The sequence below is a fragment of the Centroberyx gerrardi genome, chromosome 10 (genome assembly GCF_048128805.1).
Source record: "Centroberyx gerrardi isolate f3 chromosome 10, fCenGer3.hap1.cur.20231027, whole genome shotgun sequence".
Lineage (NCBI taxonomy): Eukaryota > Metazoa > Chordata > Actinopteri > Beryciformes > Berycidae > Centroberyx > Centroberyx gerrardi.
In genome coordinates, this window is record NC_136006.1 from 3,392,898 (window position 1) to 3,410,036 (window position 17,139).

Consider the following 17,139-nt stretch of genomic DNA (forward strand, 5'->3'; position numbering starts at 1 on the left):
AAAATATAAATAAAAATATAAATGCAACATGTAACACACTGTACAACACATCCCAGAACATATTTAGAAGAATAGATGTTGAAACAGCGGCACCAACACTGAAAACAAGAGTAAATAAAACGCCAAAATGGAAGTAGAGTCGTCTGTAGTCGTCCAGAGCCGCTGCCTGCATCGATCTGTGAAGTCAGGACCTAAATATCTTTCTGATATCAGTTCAAAACAGTTTCCAAAGCTGTTTCAATATGAATTTTTACCGTGCCATGACATATTGTGAACATTTTGTGCTTGTCGAACTTGGCCAACTCTTTCTGTCAGATGCTGACTGAGATACTAATTCAACTCCCAAATCTCACTCTTAGAGAGAGCGTCTGAGAACATGAGCAGTAAATGAGTGTATGACAGGTAGTTTTCAGTGAAGCTCATGTTAATCTTTTGCCTCTAGTTCCCACAATGTGAAACTATCAGCTGCTGAAGGACGGAGACGGAGAGTCGACAGAGTTCACGGGCAGAGGGCCGGCAGCCGTATTTCACAGCAGGACGACAAAAACTTCAGGTCTGAACGGTCCGGACTGGAGACGAGACGGGTTTTATATTTTACAGTGTGATCTGTGGGTATAAACAAAGATTTTGGAGTAGTAACTGTGATCTCATTATTTTATTGCCTTACTGCTGCACCTGTTTGAAATTATTTTATTATAATGTTTTTAATATATTTATTTCACTTGAAGTTTGATGTTTGCTTTTACTGGAGAGTTAAAGCACTAAACTCGATTTAAAAAGTTACAAATACAAATACATTTTTATTGTATTATCATTAGCAGTGGTAGTAGTATATTTTCATGGTGCTACTGGTGTCATAGGAAGGCAGCAAGTGATCTTTCAATTAAAGGGAAACTTCCCAAAATAATTACTGCCCTAAATTATAAGTAATTATTAAGGTGACGATACCGGGGGCAACTTCTTGAGGCAATGGATCTGAGCAATGTTGCCTTCAGATTGCCGATGTAAAGGACTAAAAGGAATAAAAGCAGACTAATAAAACCACTGGCAGGCACAGATGTTGCAAATTCAAAAAGACTCGCAACACTGTGGCAGCTCCCAATATTTTGCTTACTTTATTCTACATTAAGACATTCTACATTGTTGTTGTTGTTGTTGTTGTTGTTGTTTCCCTATTTTGGGGGGAGGGGAAAAAACTTAGGAGATTATAGTACCCCTTAGAACTTTCCAATAAGGAACTAACAGGCCACATGAAAATAAATAAATAGGCCCATCTTTATACTGTGAATGCTTTTTGATATGTATAGTATGCTACCTACTTAGCTGAATTATACTCAAATATAAATTAATTGGGTTTATTTCTAGCGATGGTTAATCAGGATTTCCGGGTTATTTTTTCATATTTTTTCTTTCTTTATAGAGATTTCATTGGTTTTTCCACATGATCACACATATAGGTGAGAATAAAGTAAGCAAAATATTGGGAGCTGCCACAGTGTTTTGAGAGTCTTTTTGAATTTGCATGAAGTAACTATTTTGACTCAGCACCTGGAAAAGAGATGTGTGTGTGTGTGTGTGTTCACTCTGACTTCTCAGGCACAGATGTTGGCCGTATAAACTGCTGCAACATGCTGTCAGTCAACTAAAACCTTGTGTCAGTTTGTTTTACTCCGCTGTGCAGGCAACACAAAGCCATAACAACCAGAAACAGCAGCAGAATCAGTCCCATCATCACCAACATGGAGAGACAGACAGACACACAGAGGGAACCAGCCTCATTAAGACTTTAGATGAGTCTCATTTAAAAACAGCAGGGCCGCAGTATGAGATGAGGCATGTAATAAACTCCCAGCGACAGGCGGGACCCCCGGGCGTCCCGACTGGACGACTAAACACTGCGGTCGGGTTTATTACTGAACATCTGAACATCTATCTGGAGGAAACTTCTCTCCCTCTGTAGGTCCAGCCTCAGCACCACAGATGTTCTCACAGGTAAAACCGACCCGCTGAAAGGCGATAAAGTGGAATAACTTCACACGCTTCAATCATCAGACAAATGGAAATGGACCGAACACACACACACACAGCACTTACACACACATACTCTAATACACACACACACACACACACACACACGCTAATCAGCATCATGCTTTTCCAATGAGGACAAAGCCGCACAACACTCATCCCGCTTGTTAACTCCTAATTCTACATTTCCGCTCCGTGAAGAAAAAAAACGAACCGGACAATCAGCCACTTTCAGCCGATTTATACATTTCATAAAGTATTGTGAAAGCAGCTGCGTACACTGTGAAAACTAACAGTGAAATTCAGTGAAAACAACTCGTCTTTTAATCTTTAACTCAGTCGGGTTTGTCAGCTTCAGCTCACAATTTCTAGTCATCGGCTTCATAATTCATAATCACGAGCTCATGACTCGTGACGTAAAATCATAATTTGACAGAACATCTTATCACGCACTCGCTAAACAGTTGAATAAGGAACATTGTTAGCTTATTAGCAGACTTCCCAGCATGCATTGCAAGAAAACCCTCCTTCTTCTAAAGTTACAGGATAGAGAGTTCTTGTGATGCATGTATGTGAGGTGAATACTAGGTCTATTATTGATAAAAATATGAAAATATAGATCTATTTCTGATGACACCCGTGATGAAAATTAGTATCCGGTTCAATCCCGACCTACCAACAACTTTTATAAATAACTAAAACGAACTAATACTCATAGTGAAGAGTATTAGTATTAGTGAAGTAGCCATTTTCTGTTAAACATGGAGAGTAGAGTCTTCTCTTCTGCTGAACTCTCAGTATTTGCTGTATTCATTTTATGACACATGAACACTTGACATTACAATTAACACTGGAAAGCAGTTCATCAGTCAGTGGATTCAACTGATAAACTCTTGTCGACATGACTGGGGATTTACTGACTGAACGCGTCTTAACTTTACATTAGAGCAACTAATGATCTTTGACCAAACTACTCAGTTCTATTTCAGTCAACTTGCAGTTTCAAGGCAGCAGGGAATCAGAATCAGAAATACTTTATTGATCCCCGAGGGGAAATTGGGTTTCGTTGCAGTTGCTCACATTCTAGAAGAGAAATATATATAGGCATAGAGAAATTATAAGAAAATAGAAATAAGAAAATAAATGTAAAATATGTGCATTATACTACAATAAAATAAACATATGTAAAGTATGTGCATTATACTACAATATATAACAACAATAATATAGAAATAAGAAAATAATACATTTGTGGGTGGGTGTGGGGGAGGAAATGCCTGACCTGGGCCTTTCACTCCTGCTTTTGGAAGCTTGTGTGTTTAAACTGAAGTGACTTCATATTTTTGCAATGTAGAGGCGGACCGATAAATCAGTTTGCCGTTATATAAGCTCTACGAACCAGTGATCCCTTAAAATAACCTTACATTTTCATTAATTTACATTAATTCACCCCTTAATTCATGCAAAATCCATTTAAAATTAATTAAGGGAGTTATTAATGGAGGAGATCCCATCGAAACCTCCTTACACCCCCTTTTAATCTTGAAATTCTAATGAAAAATTCAGGGAGACAGGAACTTTTCACTCAATAACCCTGTAAACATAAGATGCACAAAAGGCATGAAAAATCCCTTAATTTCTAGTGTCTCTGTGAATAAACCCATGAATAAATCCCATATAAACGCATGATACTAACCTTACTGTTTTAAAGCTATGTTATTTTTAATGGATAATTAATGTTTATGTAATGAGAAATAAAGGACATTTCAGGGATAAAATTAAGGGATTTGGTTTCGTAGTGCAGGTTGATATTTTGCTCTACAAAAGGAAAAAGGCAGTAACTTCAACTTTGATAATGACTTTTTGTCAGTTTTTTAGCCAGTGTTCAGTCTTTGGAGGATAAGAAGATAAAGAATATCCAGTTATTAAGTCAACAAGTCACTATATTTTCAAACATCTTCTTTCAAGTCATTTGGATAGGGAGTAAAAAATACTTTTTTCTGCAGTCACTGCCTCTTGCCTTTGCAAGGTAGAGCTGGCCTTCTATTAAATATCTGATATCAGCCAGACGTCTCCTGTCTATAAAACGGCGATTACATTTTCCAAATGGCAGAGCAGGACGCTTCTGAACTCGGATGAAAATTGAACATTTGTGCGAGCGGCGCTGCTGTGTCGCGGTTTGTCAAACAGGTGACAAGCTGCAGCAGGACAGAGGAGTTACATCAGCCTGAAACTATTCGCTGCTTTCACACAGAGGAGATACCGACCAGGAGAGACAGGTCTTTTTTGCATTTTGAAATAGAATAACTGCAAAATCCCCGCTGACAGGAACGTCTCCTGATAAGAAGCAAGTAAGAGCAAGCACAGGAGATGGAAAGTTAAAATGGTAATCTGTGAGATCTTGTTTTGTTTGTTTGTCTGTTCTTTTTGATTACATTTATAACCAACTTATCTGCAAATGAAACTCTGAAAACAATGTTCAGAGGATAAAACATGAGGCTGAACCCACTGAAACTTAAAAAAAATAAAAAGAAGAAGAGCCACTTTAGGAGTACAGCCTGCGCCTAAATATATGCCTGTAAAAGATGAGGAGAGACAGATCGCTATCTCTGTTTGGCATTCCCCTCTCTGACCTGACACACACACCCACACACACACACACACACACACATAATAAAAAACACCCACACAGGCTATACAAAGTGAGAGGAATAGTAGAGAGGAACAGCAGTAGGTTTAGACACATGATTCATCGGTTTGCCCATATATTATTGGGCCTTAAAAATCGGATATTGGCCAGTAAATGTTTCCCGCTGCTGATACGATGGTTTGGTTTCAGACTGTAACGCCTGCAGTGAAGCCCGCCTCACCTGCCTTAAACAGCTGCTGACACTAAGAGGATTTCACTGAAATGGGATTCAATGGAGAGTTTTAGTGTCCCATGATGATTTAAATGCTGTTTCAGAGGCTTTTCCACCCACACTCTGGGAGAAACACTGAATCCTTGGATTTTTTGGGAATGAAAATAGAGGCTTTGCAGTCACAAATCTCCTAGCAATACCGTGGGAACGGTATTACAGGGAAAGGCTTACGGTTCAGAACCGTGGTTTCTTGATACCGCGGTACACCTTAAAACGGTATACCGTTACATCCCTGGTCCACAGCACGTAAATCGCCGTTTTAGAGATCGTGAGATCATGTTGCCTAGCAACCAGCTGGCAGCATCATGAAGGTCTGATGGTCAGGGAGAGTTAGCTGTGTGCAAACAAGGCTAAATACATAACAAGCAGCTAGAAACAGAGAGCTAGCTAATGAAGCTTGTTGTGGTGTGGCTGTAGATCCATTCAGTAACGTTCTCAGTAAAAGTGAATAGTGTGATAAGGTGGATTTGGTTACTGTGACACAGTAAACTGTCTTGTCTTTAGCCCTAGTCTCTACTCCAAAACACTCTGAGTTGTAGCTTGAGAAGAGTCAGCTCAGTTAACCTGAACAAACTGTTAGCTAGCTAACTAGCCGGCAAACACACTGATGTTAATGTGAACATGCTAACGCTAGCTGCTGCTAGATACGTTAGCTAGTGTGCTAATCAGATGTGTTAACAACAAGACAGTGATGTTAGCTGACCAGATACTATGGTTAGCTAGCTAACAAGCTGACATTATCTAAACACTAAATCAATCAGATGGATCAGTGATGAAATGATCAGTTCAGTCAGATCAGACAGAAATTAACCGTCTGTTTAATTCTGTTGAGACGGACAAGTTGTACGTTCAGCAACACAAACAGCTGTTCATCTCCAACATGGCCGCCAGAGGGTTTGGTAAGGTTCTCTATAAAGATAATGACACTTTATTTGGAGAGTCCAAAGTTGATAATATGGTGATAAAATGTGTTGTTGATGTTCTACAGTCTTACTTTTCTATTGCTTCTTTCGACGATAAAACAAAACTAACCCTGACCCCGTTTTTAACCCCAGACACTGAATATCTATAGATTACTTTTCACACTATTGGGAGAATCACCTGAAACTCAGTAGACTTTTTAGTGACACATTATAGTCACTTGATGGTTAGTTGAATATCAGCATTTGACTATCCAAATAAAGTGTGACCAGTATTGAATATCAGCACAAAATCTCCTCTATCGGCAGCTTCAACCCAAAATGATCAGCGTCGGCCTTCAGCAGCCTGCAGTATGTGGTGGAAGGCTGAAGAGGAGGAGGAACGGAAGATAAAGGAAAGATAAACTCTCCTCCTCCTCGTGACAAACACAGCAGACAGTTCTGGCTCTCAGCCCGAACCTAAACCACATCTGAAGTCAAAGTCTGCCAGCCTGACGCTCCGAACCCCGGCAGCCTGGCAACACAAAGCCATCCGTCTCTCACCACAAAAACCCACGCAGGGTTTAGCCTGCACCGACCGGGCGGCTCGGGGAAACCTTCCACAAAGGGACTCGATATGAATCATTGTCTTTCCCTCGGCTAATGGCTCACATTGTTGGGGATATCGCTGTGGAGACGAAAAGGCCAAAATCTGCCTTAACGGATTAACAGAGGCTGGAAGAAAAGCAAAAGGCAGCTTCTAATCTGCTGGGGTTTAAGGTCTATTTTGTTTTTCTACGCATGAAAATGAATCATCTGTTGTCTTTCTCTCGTGTTGCGTGCAGCACAGCCGAAAGCTACGGCCGGCTGGTCAAATATAGAAACACTACCGTCTACACGACATTACAGTTGGATATATGAGTGTAAATATGTACAAATCTATTTACACTGCCCGTCTAAAGTTTGGACACACCACATTTTTCTTTATTTTTACTATTTTCCACATTTTAGAATAACAGTAAAGACGCCAAAAATCTGAAATAACACAAATGGAATTATGCAGTGACCCAAAAAAAGTGTTAAATCAAAAAATCTTATATTTTAGATTCTTTAAAGCAGCCGCCCTTTGCCTTGATGGAAAGGCAAAGGCTTTGGAAAGAAATTCATACATAGGATCAACTTCACTATTTATATTTGACCAAGAAACTAATTTCAAGCATTTAAGCAGAAGCCTTTAGATCAAAATGGCTTTAAGAGAATGAAAAACACAGAACATTCAGTCAGGTGGGTCCAGACTAATGACTGGTAGTGTGTGTATGTAAACACACTGCTTGGTTTTGGTCATATTAGATATTTATGGCATGGTATATCATCTAAGATTAAAAAAAGAGGATATCATGGCAATTAGGCTGTATTATATGAGTCAGAAAAAGTTGGTAGGAATTGATAAGTGTGCACTTCTACTTGTGCACACTTATCCAACATGTAAATTTACAGTCTTGTATATTTCATTTGTTTGTTTATCGGTACATGATTGAAATAAATCAACTGAACCGAACTGAGCAGAGGAAAGTATTTGCTTTGAAATAAGGAGCAGCAACAACAGCGGTGTTATGATGTGACTGATGGGCTGCAGATGTTTTGGTGCCCATCCCTTCTCAGAAATCCTGCTGAAATATGTTATCACTGGTGTGATAGGGGATGGAGAAGGCGTTTCTGTTTCTGTTCTCATTTTAGTAGCTGGAGACATAAAACTTAGATCTGAACCGTAAAAAGAGACAATGCCGTTCTGTCTCGCTTCCTCTGGCAGTACGGCAGCGAAGCCAAGGTGAAGGCCGTTTAATGAGTTAAAGTTAAAACGACGTGACAACAGGACTTGACCTTTGACCTCTCTAACTATGGGAACAGCAGTGGCAAACACATAAACAATGTAAGACCTGGCCAGGAAGTTCCTACTATTCTGTTTTATGAGATGAGAGCGGGCGGGAAGGAAGGAAGAACAAAACAAGACGACTCTATGACTTGTCTGTCTGCTGTAAGACACGAGACAAAATGTTGTGAGGCGTCACTCCTCACCTGAACCAGCAGACAGAGAACTGTGTTGACAGGCTGGCTGTTCTGCTGTGTACAGAGAGAACACAGCAACAAGAAGAGAGAGAGGAATAACAGACAACCTGAACAGCAAACAGGCCCTCATAGAGCAACTAGCTGACCTGTAACTCACCCAAAGCAACTAGCTGACCTGTAACTCAAAGCAACTAGCTGACCTGTAACTCAAAGCAACTAGCTGACCTGTAACTCGTTCAAAGCAACTAGCTGACCTGTAACTCACCCAAAGCAACTAGCTGACCTGTAACTCACCCAAAGCAACTAGCTGACCTGTAACTCACTCAAAGCAACTAGCTGACCTGTAACTCAAAGCAACTAGCTGACCTGTAACTCACTCAAAGCAACTAGCTGACCTGTAACTCACTCAAAGCAACTAGCTGACCTGTAACTCAAAGCAACTAGCTGACCTGTAACTCACTCACAGCAACTAGCTGACCTGTAACTCATTCAAAGCAACTAGCTGACCTGTAATTCACTCAAAGCAACTAGCTGACCTGTAACTCATTCAAAGCAACTAGCTGACCTGTAACTCACTCAAAGCAACTAGCTGACCTGTAACTCACTCAAAGCAACTAGCTGACCTGTAACTCACTCAAAGCAACTAGCTGACCTGTAACTCATTCAAAGCAACAAATTGACCTGTAACTCATTCAAAGCAACAAATTGACTTGTAACTCATTCAAGCAACTAGTTGACCTGTAACTCATTCAAAGCAACTAGCTGACCTGTAACTCATTCAAAGCAACTAGCTGACCTGTAACTCACAGCAACTAGCTGACCTGTAACTCAAAGCAACTAGCTGACCTGTAACTCATTCAAAGCAACTAGCTGACCTGTAACTCATTCAAAGCAACTAGCTGACCTGTAACTCACTCAAAGCAACTAGCTGACCTGTAACTCATTCAAAGCAACTAGCTGACCTGTAACTCATTCAAAGCAACTAGCTGACCTGTAACTCACTCAAAGCAACTAGCTGACCTGTAACTCAAAGCAACTAGCTGACCTGTAACTCATTCAAAGCAACTAGCTGACCTGTAACTCATTCAAAGCAACTAGCTGACCTGTAACTCACTCAAAGCAACTAGCTGACCTGTAACTCATTCAAAGCAACTAGCTGACCTGTAACTCACTCAAAGCAACTAGCTGACCTGTAACTCACAGCAACTAGCTGACCTGTAACTCACCCAAAGCAACTAGCTGACCTGTAACTCAAAGCAACTAGCTGACCTGTAACTCATTCAAAGCAACTAGCTGACCTGTAACTCACTCAAAGCAACTAGCTGACCTGTAACTCATTCAAAGCAACTAGCTGACCTGTAACTCGTTCAAAGCAACTAGCTGACCTGTAACTCACAGCAACTAGCTGACCTGTAACTCACCCAAAGCAACTAGCTGACCTGTAACTCAAAGCAACTAGCTGACCTGTAACTCACTCACAGCAACTAGCTGACCTGTAACTCATTCAAAGCAACTAGCTGACCTGTAACTCATTCAAAGCAACTAGCTGACCTGTAACTCACCCAAAGCAACTAGCTGACCTGTAACTCACCCAAAGCAACTAGCTGACCTGTAACTCAAAGCAACTAGCTGGCCTGTAACTCACTCACAGCAACTAGCTGACCTGTAACTCACCCAAAGCAACTAGCTGACCTGTAACTCACAGCAACTAGCTGACCTGTAACTCACTCACAGCAACTAGCTGACCTGTAACTCAAAGCAACTAGCTGACCTGTAACTCACAGCAACTAGCTGACCTGTAACTCACCCAAAGCAACTAGCTGACCTGTAACTCACCCAAAGCAACTAGCTGACCTGTAACGCACAGCAACTAGCTGACCTGTAACTCAAAGCAACTAGCTGACCTGTAACTCACAGCAACTAGCTGACCTGTAACTCACCCAAAGCAACTAGCTGACCTGTAACTCACAGCAACTAGCTGACCTGTAACTCACAGCAACTAGCTGACCTGTAACTCACCCAAAGCAACTAGCTGACCTGTAACGCACAGCAACTAGCTGACCTGTAACTCAAAGCAACTAGCTGACCTGTAACTCATTCAAAGCAACTAGCTGACCTGTAACTCATTCAAAGCAACTAGCTGACCTGTAACTCAAAGCAACTAGCTGACCTGTAACTCATTGAAAGCAACTAGTCAAACTGTAACTCGTTCAAAGCAACTGATTGACCTGTATTCATTCAAAGCAACTAGATGACCTGTAACTCATTCAAAGCAACAAATTGACTTGTACCTCATTCAAAGCAACTAGTCGACCTGTAACTCGTTCAAAGCAACTAGATGACCTGTAACTCATTCAAGCAACTAGTTGACCTGTACCTCATTCAAAGCAACTAGACGACCTGTAACTCGCTCAAAGCAACTAGTTGACCTGTACCTCATTCAAAGCAACTAGACGACCTGTAACTCGCTCAAAGCAACTAGTTGACCTGCACCTCATTCAAAGCAACAAATTGACTTGTAACTCATTCAAGCAACTAGTTGACCTGTACCTCATTCAAAGCAACAAATTGACCTGTAACTCATTCAAAGCAACAAATTGACTTGTAACTCATTCAAGCAACTAGTTGACCTGTACCTCATTCAAAGCAACAAATTGACCTGTAACTGATTCAAAGCAACAAATTGACTTGTAACTCATTCAAGCAACTAGTTGACCTGTAACTCATTCAAAGCAACAAGTTGACTTGTAACTCAAAGCAATAGGAAGCAGGCAGACAGGCTGAAGAATTTGTATAATTACAAATTAGAGACAGAACCTGTTCTCCAAGATGAAAATTCATGACCCAGCAAAAGATGATTTCCATCATCATCAAACAGAAAGCAAAAGAAAACCTTATAAACAATCCCTATAATATTCTGTGGTTCCTAACAGTGAGTCTATAGTGACACTATAGTATTTTATGGTATTTTGTTTAATCTATAGAATCACTAGAATATTCCTGAAGGACATTACATATAGTTTGGCTGTGATATTTGCATACTATCCTTCTAAAATGTATTACAGCATTATGCAGGAAAAGAATAGTGTGACAGAATAGAACAGAGTAGAGTAGAAGAGAGAAGAGAAGGAGGCAGAATAGAATAGAATAGAAGCCAGTTTTTAAAGCAGTCCATGTCTGTGTTGTTGTTCCATGTTCTCTCCTGTGTTGTGTTGTTTTAATGTTGTTGTTGTTGTTGTTGTTGTTGTTGTTGTTGTTTACTTGTGATCCTGCCCGCCTCTCCATGCCCTCTCCTGTGTTGTGTAGTGTTATTGTTGTTGTGTTGTTGTTGTTGTTGTTGTTTACCTGTGATCCTGCCCGCCTCTCCATGCCCTCTCCTCCTCTGCAGCAGGAAGAAGTCGTTGGACTTCTCGGTCACCCAGAGCTTCAGCGCGTTTTTCACCAAAACTTCCTCCGGATTCAGCCACATTTCTCCCGGCGGACAGAGAGCAGCAGCCCGCTGTCCGTCTGTCTGCTGGACGGAATAAAGTTTCTCCTGTCTGTCTGTCTGCCTGTCTGCCTGTCTGTCTGTCTGTCTGTCTGTCTGTCTGTCTGTCTGTCTGCCTGTCGGGGTTAAAGCGGCGGGTTTGGGGGTTTCTCCATGCCGTCCTGCCTGCCAGCAGCGCCAGGCTTCAGCCTTCCTCCTGCACTCCGCTCCGCTCCTCTCACGCCCGATCTGCACCAGCTGTACACACCAGCCGAGATCGTCTATTGCGGAAGATGAATCACTACGGCGTTTCAATAGTGCCCTTCCGGTCTGCAAAAGTGGGCGTTAACCATCCTGCAAATTCAGCTGCAGCTCCAGGTACAAACGAAGAAGAATGGGATGATGCCTCGCTGCTGTAACTTGGAAGTGTTACAGTAGGTGTTTATGTGTTTTTCATTTATAATATAGGCTATATGTACGGTAGCCTATACCTGTAGCCAAAACTTCCTCCGGATACAGTATATTGTAGCCTATATATATACAGTATATATATATATATATGTATATATAAAATCAACCAGAAATTAACTGCAGCAGATATTGCTCACTTTTTTTAACCTTGCACCCTGAGTTTTCCCTTAAAATTAGCTTCACATTTTTTCACATTTTCAAATTTTTATAAAAAAATACCTTTCCCATACTGTACAACATCATCTCATCCATATTCTGTATCTGCTGCTCCAACGCTTCATTAAAGCTCCAGCTGCTGATACTGAGAGACATATTCAAACCCAAGATGCTGCAACATTACAGCAAAAAAAGGAAAACTCTAGATGTTTGTGCTTCATTTCCCTGTAATTCAGCCTGATGTTTGGTGTCTTTGGAAACCTTGAGATCTGGACTAGAATCTACAATAAAGTTCTGTGAGTTTGATCAAAGCTTGGCTGAGAAACATGAGTTTGTAATGCTGCAGGCAGGTGGGGTGGAAGTGGATAAATGGAGTTGTTTGTGTTACTGTGAATATAACTGACCATGTTTTTTGTACAGCCAATATCGATAGATTGGCTGCCATGTTTCTCACCTGTACCTCCACAGTTCACGACACTAAGAGTGAGATATCACATGACAGCCTTCACAACGTTCCCACATGTCCGACTCGAAGGATGCGTCGCTCTGACGACTGTTACCATGACAGTCATTATACTAGAGATAAAATACACATTATTGGCTTTTTTGGTTGTTTGGAAAATTCCACATTCATCAAATGACAAGGAGTGATGTGAAGCCAAACTGTAAATGTTTAAGACAGCTCTTCTTTATTGTGATGATCTGAGTTTTGTTATTTATTGTTGATAACACATGTTGAATTTACAGCTTCTTTGTATGTACTTATGTTTCATATGTAGGCTATTGTGTTGCATGTCCAGCACTTTTATGATTGAAATATGGAAATACTGACATATTTTATATTGTAATAAAATATTTAAATGCATTTTTGAAAATGAAGGAAAAGGTATAGCTAGATACCATACTCTAAATTCTTCAACTTAAAACATTCAGCGCTCTTCAACGACACCAGCTCATTGGCTGTGGCTGTCATTTGATTATAATCACCTGTTAATTTATTCAATCACCTGTTATTTTCCTACCAAGATGGTGATGCAACAGAATACTATGAATACTTTCACTTTGTGTGTTATTGGGTTCAAATAAAATGTAGATGTTTGAGAAGGAAAACATCTGCAGGTCAAAGCAGCTTTCCAGGGAATAAAAAAAGGAGAAGCAGTTAATGCAGAAATGAGCAAAGTGAGACATGTGTTTTCTTTAGCCATAAATGTAAATAAACACAAAGAAAACGGCAAGATATTTTTCACATTCAGAGTAAAACACACAGAGCAGACTAGCTGAGGATTGTGGTTCCTGCATGTAGAGACAGAGTGAGACCTCTTCATCGTATTCCTCCTCTCTGACAGAAGCTAAAGCAGTGCAGCTTTTCACTTCCGCATTTCACCAACTTTTCCTTCCTTCAGTTCCGGGAGAGAGCCACTGTCCCCGCTGTGATTGGCTGCTCTCCTGCTACTGTTTTGGGGAAGTTCATTACCATACAAAGGCCTTTTCTATCAGCTCAGTCCATTCATCTTTATTCAAATCCAAAAGCAAAAATAGACTTTAAAGGCTGAACTTGAAATGCACTTCTCCTATCTGTCTGTTTCATTAACAGAGAATGAAATGGAAAATTCACTGCAGGTGAAGATTAAATAGCTGATCATAAATTATAATTATTACTTACATTTTACATTTTAGGCTCTTAGTTGATGCAACTTTCCAGAGCAGTTTACAGTTAGTGCAGCTGTAGAATAACATTAGATTAGAAAACTATCAGACTCCCTCTGCCCAGGTTTGTTGTATTCTTTTTTTTTTTTTTTACCCATTTTTATATATTTGTGCCTCCTGATGGAGCCTAATGCCTTAAAGTGTGCTGTCAAATGTCTTATGTTTTAACAAGTCTTATTAGCATTATGTGGCCCACATGTCCCTTATGTTTATTGCTGTGTAGATGCTTAAAAAATGATGATGACTGTTATGGATGTTCATGTCAGCACTTGTTATATACAGTCCTTTGCACAGTTAATTGAACGGATTTATGAATTCTCAGATTACATGGAAAAGTCTAACTGGAGAAAATATTTCCTCAGCATTTTAAATACAGGGCAAAAATTATCAACACTGTAGTCTGGAACTGAAGTGATTTGTTTCCGATCAGAGTTTTGCCTGCAGCCTGCCTGAGAATAATAAATCTTTCATACTGTCAGATCAGTATTGATAAGAAACCAAGTGAAGATGCAGTTCTCAGGTTTGCTGGGATCAGACACAGTTCAGTGACATCAGAGCCAGTCCAAGCTGCAAAAACACATTTCACATACTGTACATTTCAGAATATATTTAGAGAAATGCTTGAAAATATGTTGAAATGTGCCAGATATTCATATACATGTAGATGACATTCATTTGAAATGTAATTATACGCTGGAATTAAATGTTCTTGGGATGAGCTGTTGATGCTCCACAGTCTGGAATGAGAAACACACTGAAGAGACGAGTGTGAGCAGCTCAAGCACAACGTTTATTCTGACACTTTCTCTACATTTTACATTCTACTTTCAAAAATCATCGGTAAGCTGAAGTGCAATTCAGATATCAAAAACATATTTCAGTATCAAAAACATATAAACATGCATTTCCCTTTAAACCTTTATACGTACTACACTTAATAGCCTACTTACACATTCATTCATCAGTACAATTTCTTACAATCACACACACACACACACACACACACACACACACACACACACACACACACACAATTACATGAACCCGATCACATAATACATTCATTAACATTCAAATTGGCCTTAAGACATAAACAATCCATTTCATCCTGACCTGACAAAAAATGACTCTCCAAAATACACCTTAACCCCATTTTCCTGTTTAATTGTTGAGTGCTTTTACACTGGTGTGACACTAATTTTTTTTTTACAGTACATTCTCTTTCTGAACTGTACCAACTTCAGTCTCCAACACACACCATGAATTCAGAAGAACCAAAATACTCTTTCCAAACACTCACTGCTAACTGGAATTATCTTAAATCACATTACACTTCTTGTACAGATTAATTAAACCCAGAAAATATACTTTTCCACTTTCAGCTGATGATTGAGGCAGAGGAACATCACAAGCTGGTTCTGGGTCTGGACTCTTCTGCCCAGAACCAGGAACAGGCCCAGACCCAGAGGAACTGGAGCAGTCAGGAACGCCAAACAATAATGGAGGGAGATAAGCATGTTAGGCGGACCTGGATTCTTCTGACCGGGGCCAGAACCAGATCCAGTTCCTGTTCCTGGGTCTCCTGGAACAGGCCCAGGTCCAAGCCCAGGGCCAGGAAGAGGTCCAGGCCAAAGAACAGGCCCAGGAACAGGTCCAAGTCAATGAACAGGCCCAGGAACAGGCCAAGGGAAAGACCCAGGGCCAGGTCCAGGCCAAAGAACAGGCCCAGGAACAGGGCCAGGAAGAGGTCCAGGCCAAAGAACAGGCCCAGGGCCAGGTCCAGGACTTTGACACACACACACACACACACACACACACACACACACCCAACCCCCAACCCCACTACATTCATTTCCAACCCCCCTGCACCCCCTTACACCTTACACCCCCCCGTCAAATTCCCACAAACCCTTTGCCTTGTATTTTCCCTTAATAAAATATATCAACAATGATATCTAAAATAATGTGCTGCCTGTATAGTTTTATTTCTGTAGAGAATTATAAGTTCCACTACAGTCAACAGTGTATGTGTAACTAGACTGTCAATTGTTTATGAGGTTTTGCTATTTAAATGCAAAAACAGGGCTTCCCTTCTCTTCACTTGACTTGGGTTCTGGTGACTTGGGACTCGACTCTGACTTGTACTTTGATGACTTGAAAAGGTTTCTAAAGTCTTGACTTGAGATCTTGTGTTTGTGTAAATGACTTAGATTGAAAGTGATGAGATTTGTTCCAGCGGACGACTGAATTTAAATTCTGTTTTCTGAATTTGTATGGAATGATTGAATTTATTGAAGTTGAAACTGATTATAGAAATCAAACTCATGATGCTCTTACCACGTTTTTATCCTATTAAAACCATATTGCATTGAAAAGTCCTAGATATTTAGTTTTCTTAAAAGATATTAAATTGATACTGGACTCTTGATTTGTTCTGACTTGGTGTTCTACATTTAGACTTGAGACTTGACTTGAGACTGACTTGGGACTTGAGCAACGTTGACTTGGACACACGTCTGGGAAAAGCAGTTCCATCCGCCTTATTTTATCCCATTAGATTATGTTTATATGCAGTGATGTAGTGGTAAATAAAAAGGAGGGTGAACAATGACCGCATCAAACAACCACCAGTGTAAACTAAATTAACTTTATTTTACAAAAAGCGTTCATTTATGCTTTTTTGCCCCTTAAATGACCATATTGTAATATAACTGACACCAGTTTGATACTGCTTACTAAGATGTTTACTATGAATTTATGTCACACTTCTATCTAAAAAAGGTGGTAAACTATTTTCCTGCAAAAAAAATGATGTATAAATGTCTTCTAAGAGTGTTTTATCCTTTTGATTTTTTTTTTACTTCCCTTGTTCTCTTGTTATTCTTTTGTTATAGTCAAAGAAAGATTGAATAAATAATTTTCATCTCACAATTGCTCATGAAATACGTTTATTTGTGTCAATATTTCTCTACAAATTCAAACTTTAAAGAGAGAGTTGCGTTTTAGAAGGCACGTGTGTTTGTGTGCGTGTGTGTGTGCGCGCGTGCGTGTGTGTGCGCGTGTGTGTGCGTGTGTGTGTGTGTGTGTGAGCTCTATCTACAGATCCACAGCAGCTGTCTCGCTCTCAGCTGCCACAAATGGAAACCTGCGCTCCCACTCCTTATAAGGTCATATTGGAGCCTCAAACAGGATGTCGGTGCCACGTTTATTATTGTCCCCTCAACGTCTGTTCCTCCGCTCCTTTTTTAAAATAAAGATTACTGCAATTAAACGCTATACAGAATAGACAATTATCGCCATGTAAATTAAACCTAAGATATACAAACTGAAAGTGTTTTTATTTAAGCATATGGCGTACTGTATACTTAATCGAGACGTTCATCGGTATTAGCCTGTTTTCTACCGGATTCATTTGAGGTCCGGT

General features: G+C 40.2%; 1 protein-coding gene across 1 annotated transcript in view; it reads right to left on the reverse strand.

Moving 5' to 3' along the window:
* tbc1d8 (TBC1 domain family member 8) overlaps positions 1 to 11,597 on the reverse strand; it is a 52,820-nt gene extending 41,223 nt beyond the window's left edge. Inside the window, exon 1 of the mRNA XM_078286004.1 lies at positions 11,261 to 11,597. Coding sequence (XP_078142130.1) covers positions 11,261 to 11,384 — 124 coding nt within the window. The 5' untranslated portion in view covers positions 11,385 to 11,597. The remainder of the gene's footprint in view (positions 1 to 11,260) is intronic.
* Between the last annotated feature and the right edge of the window lie 5,542 nt (positions 11,598 to 17,139).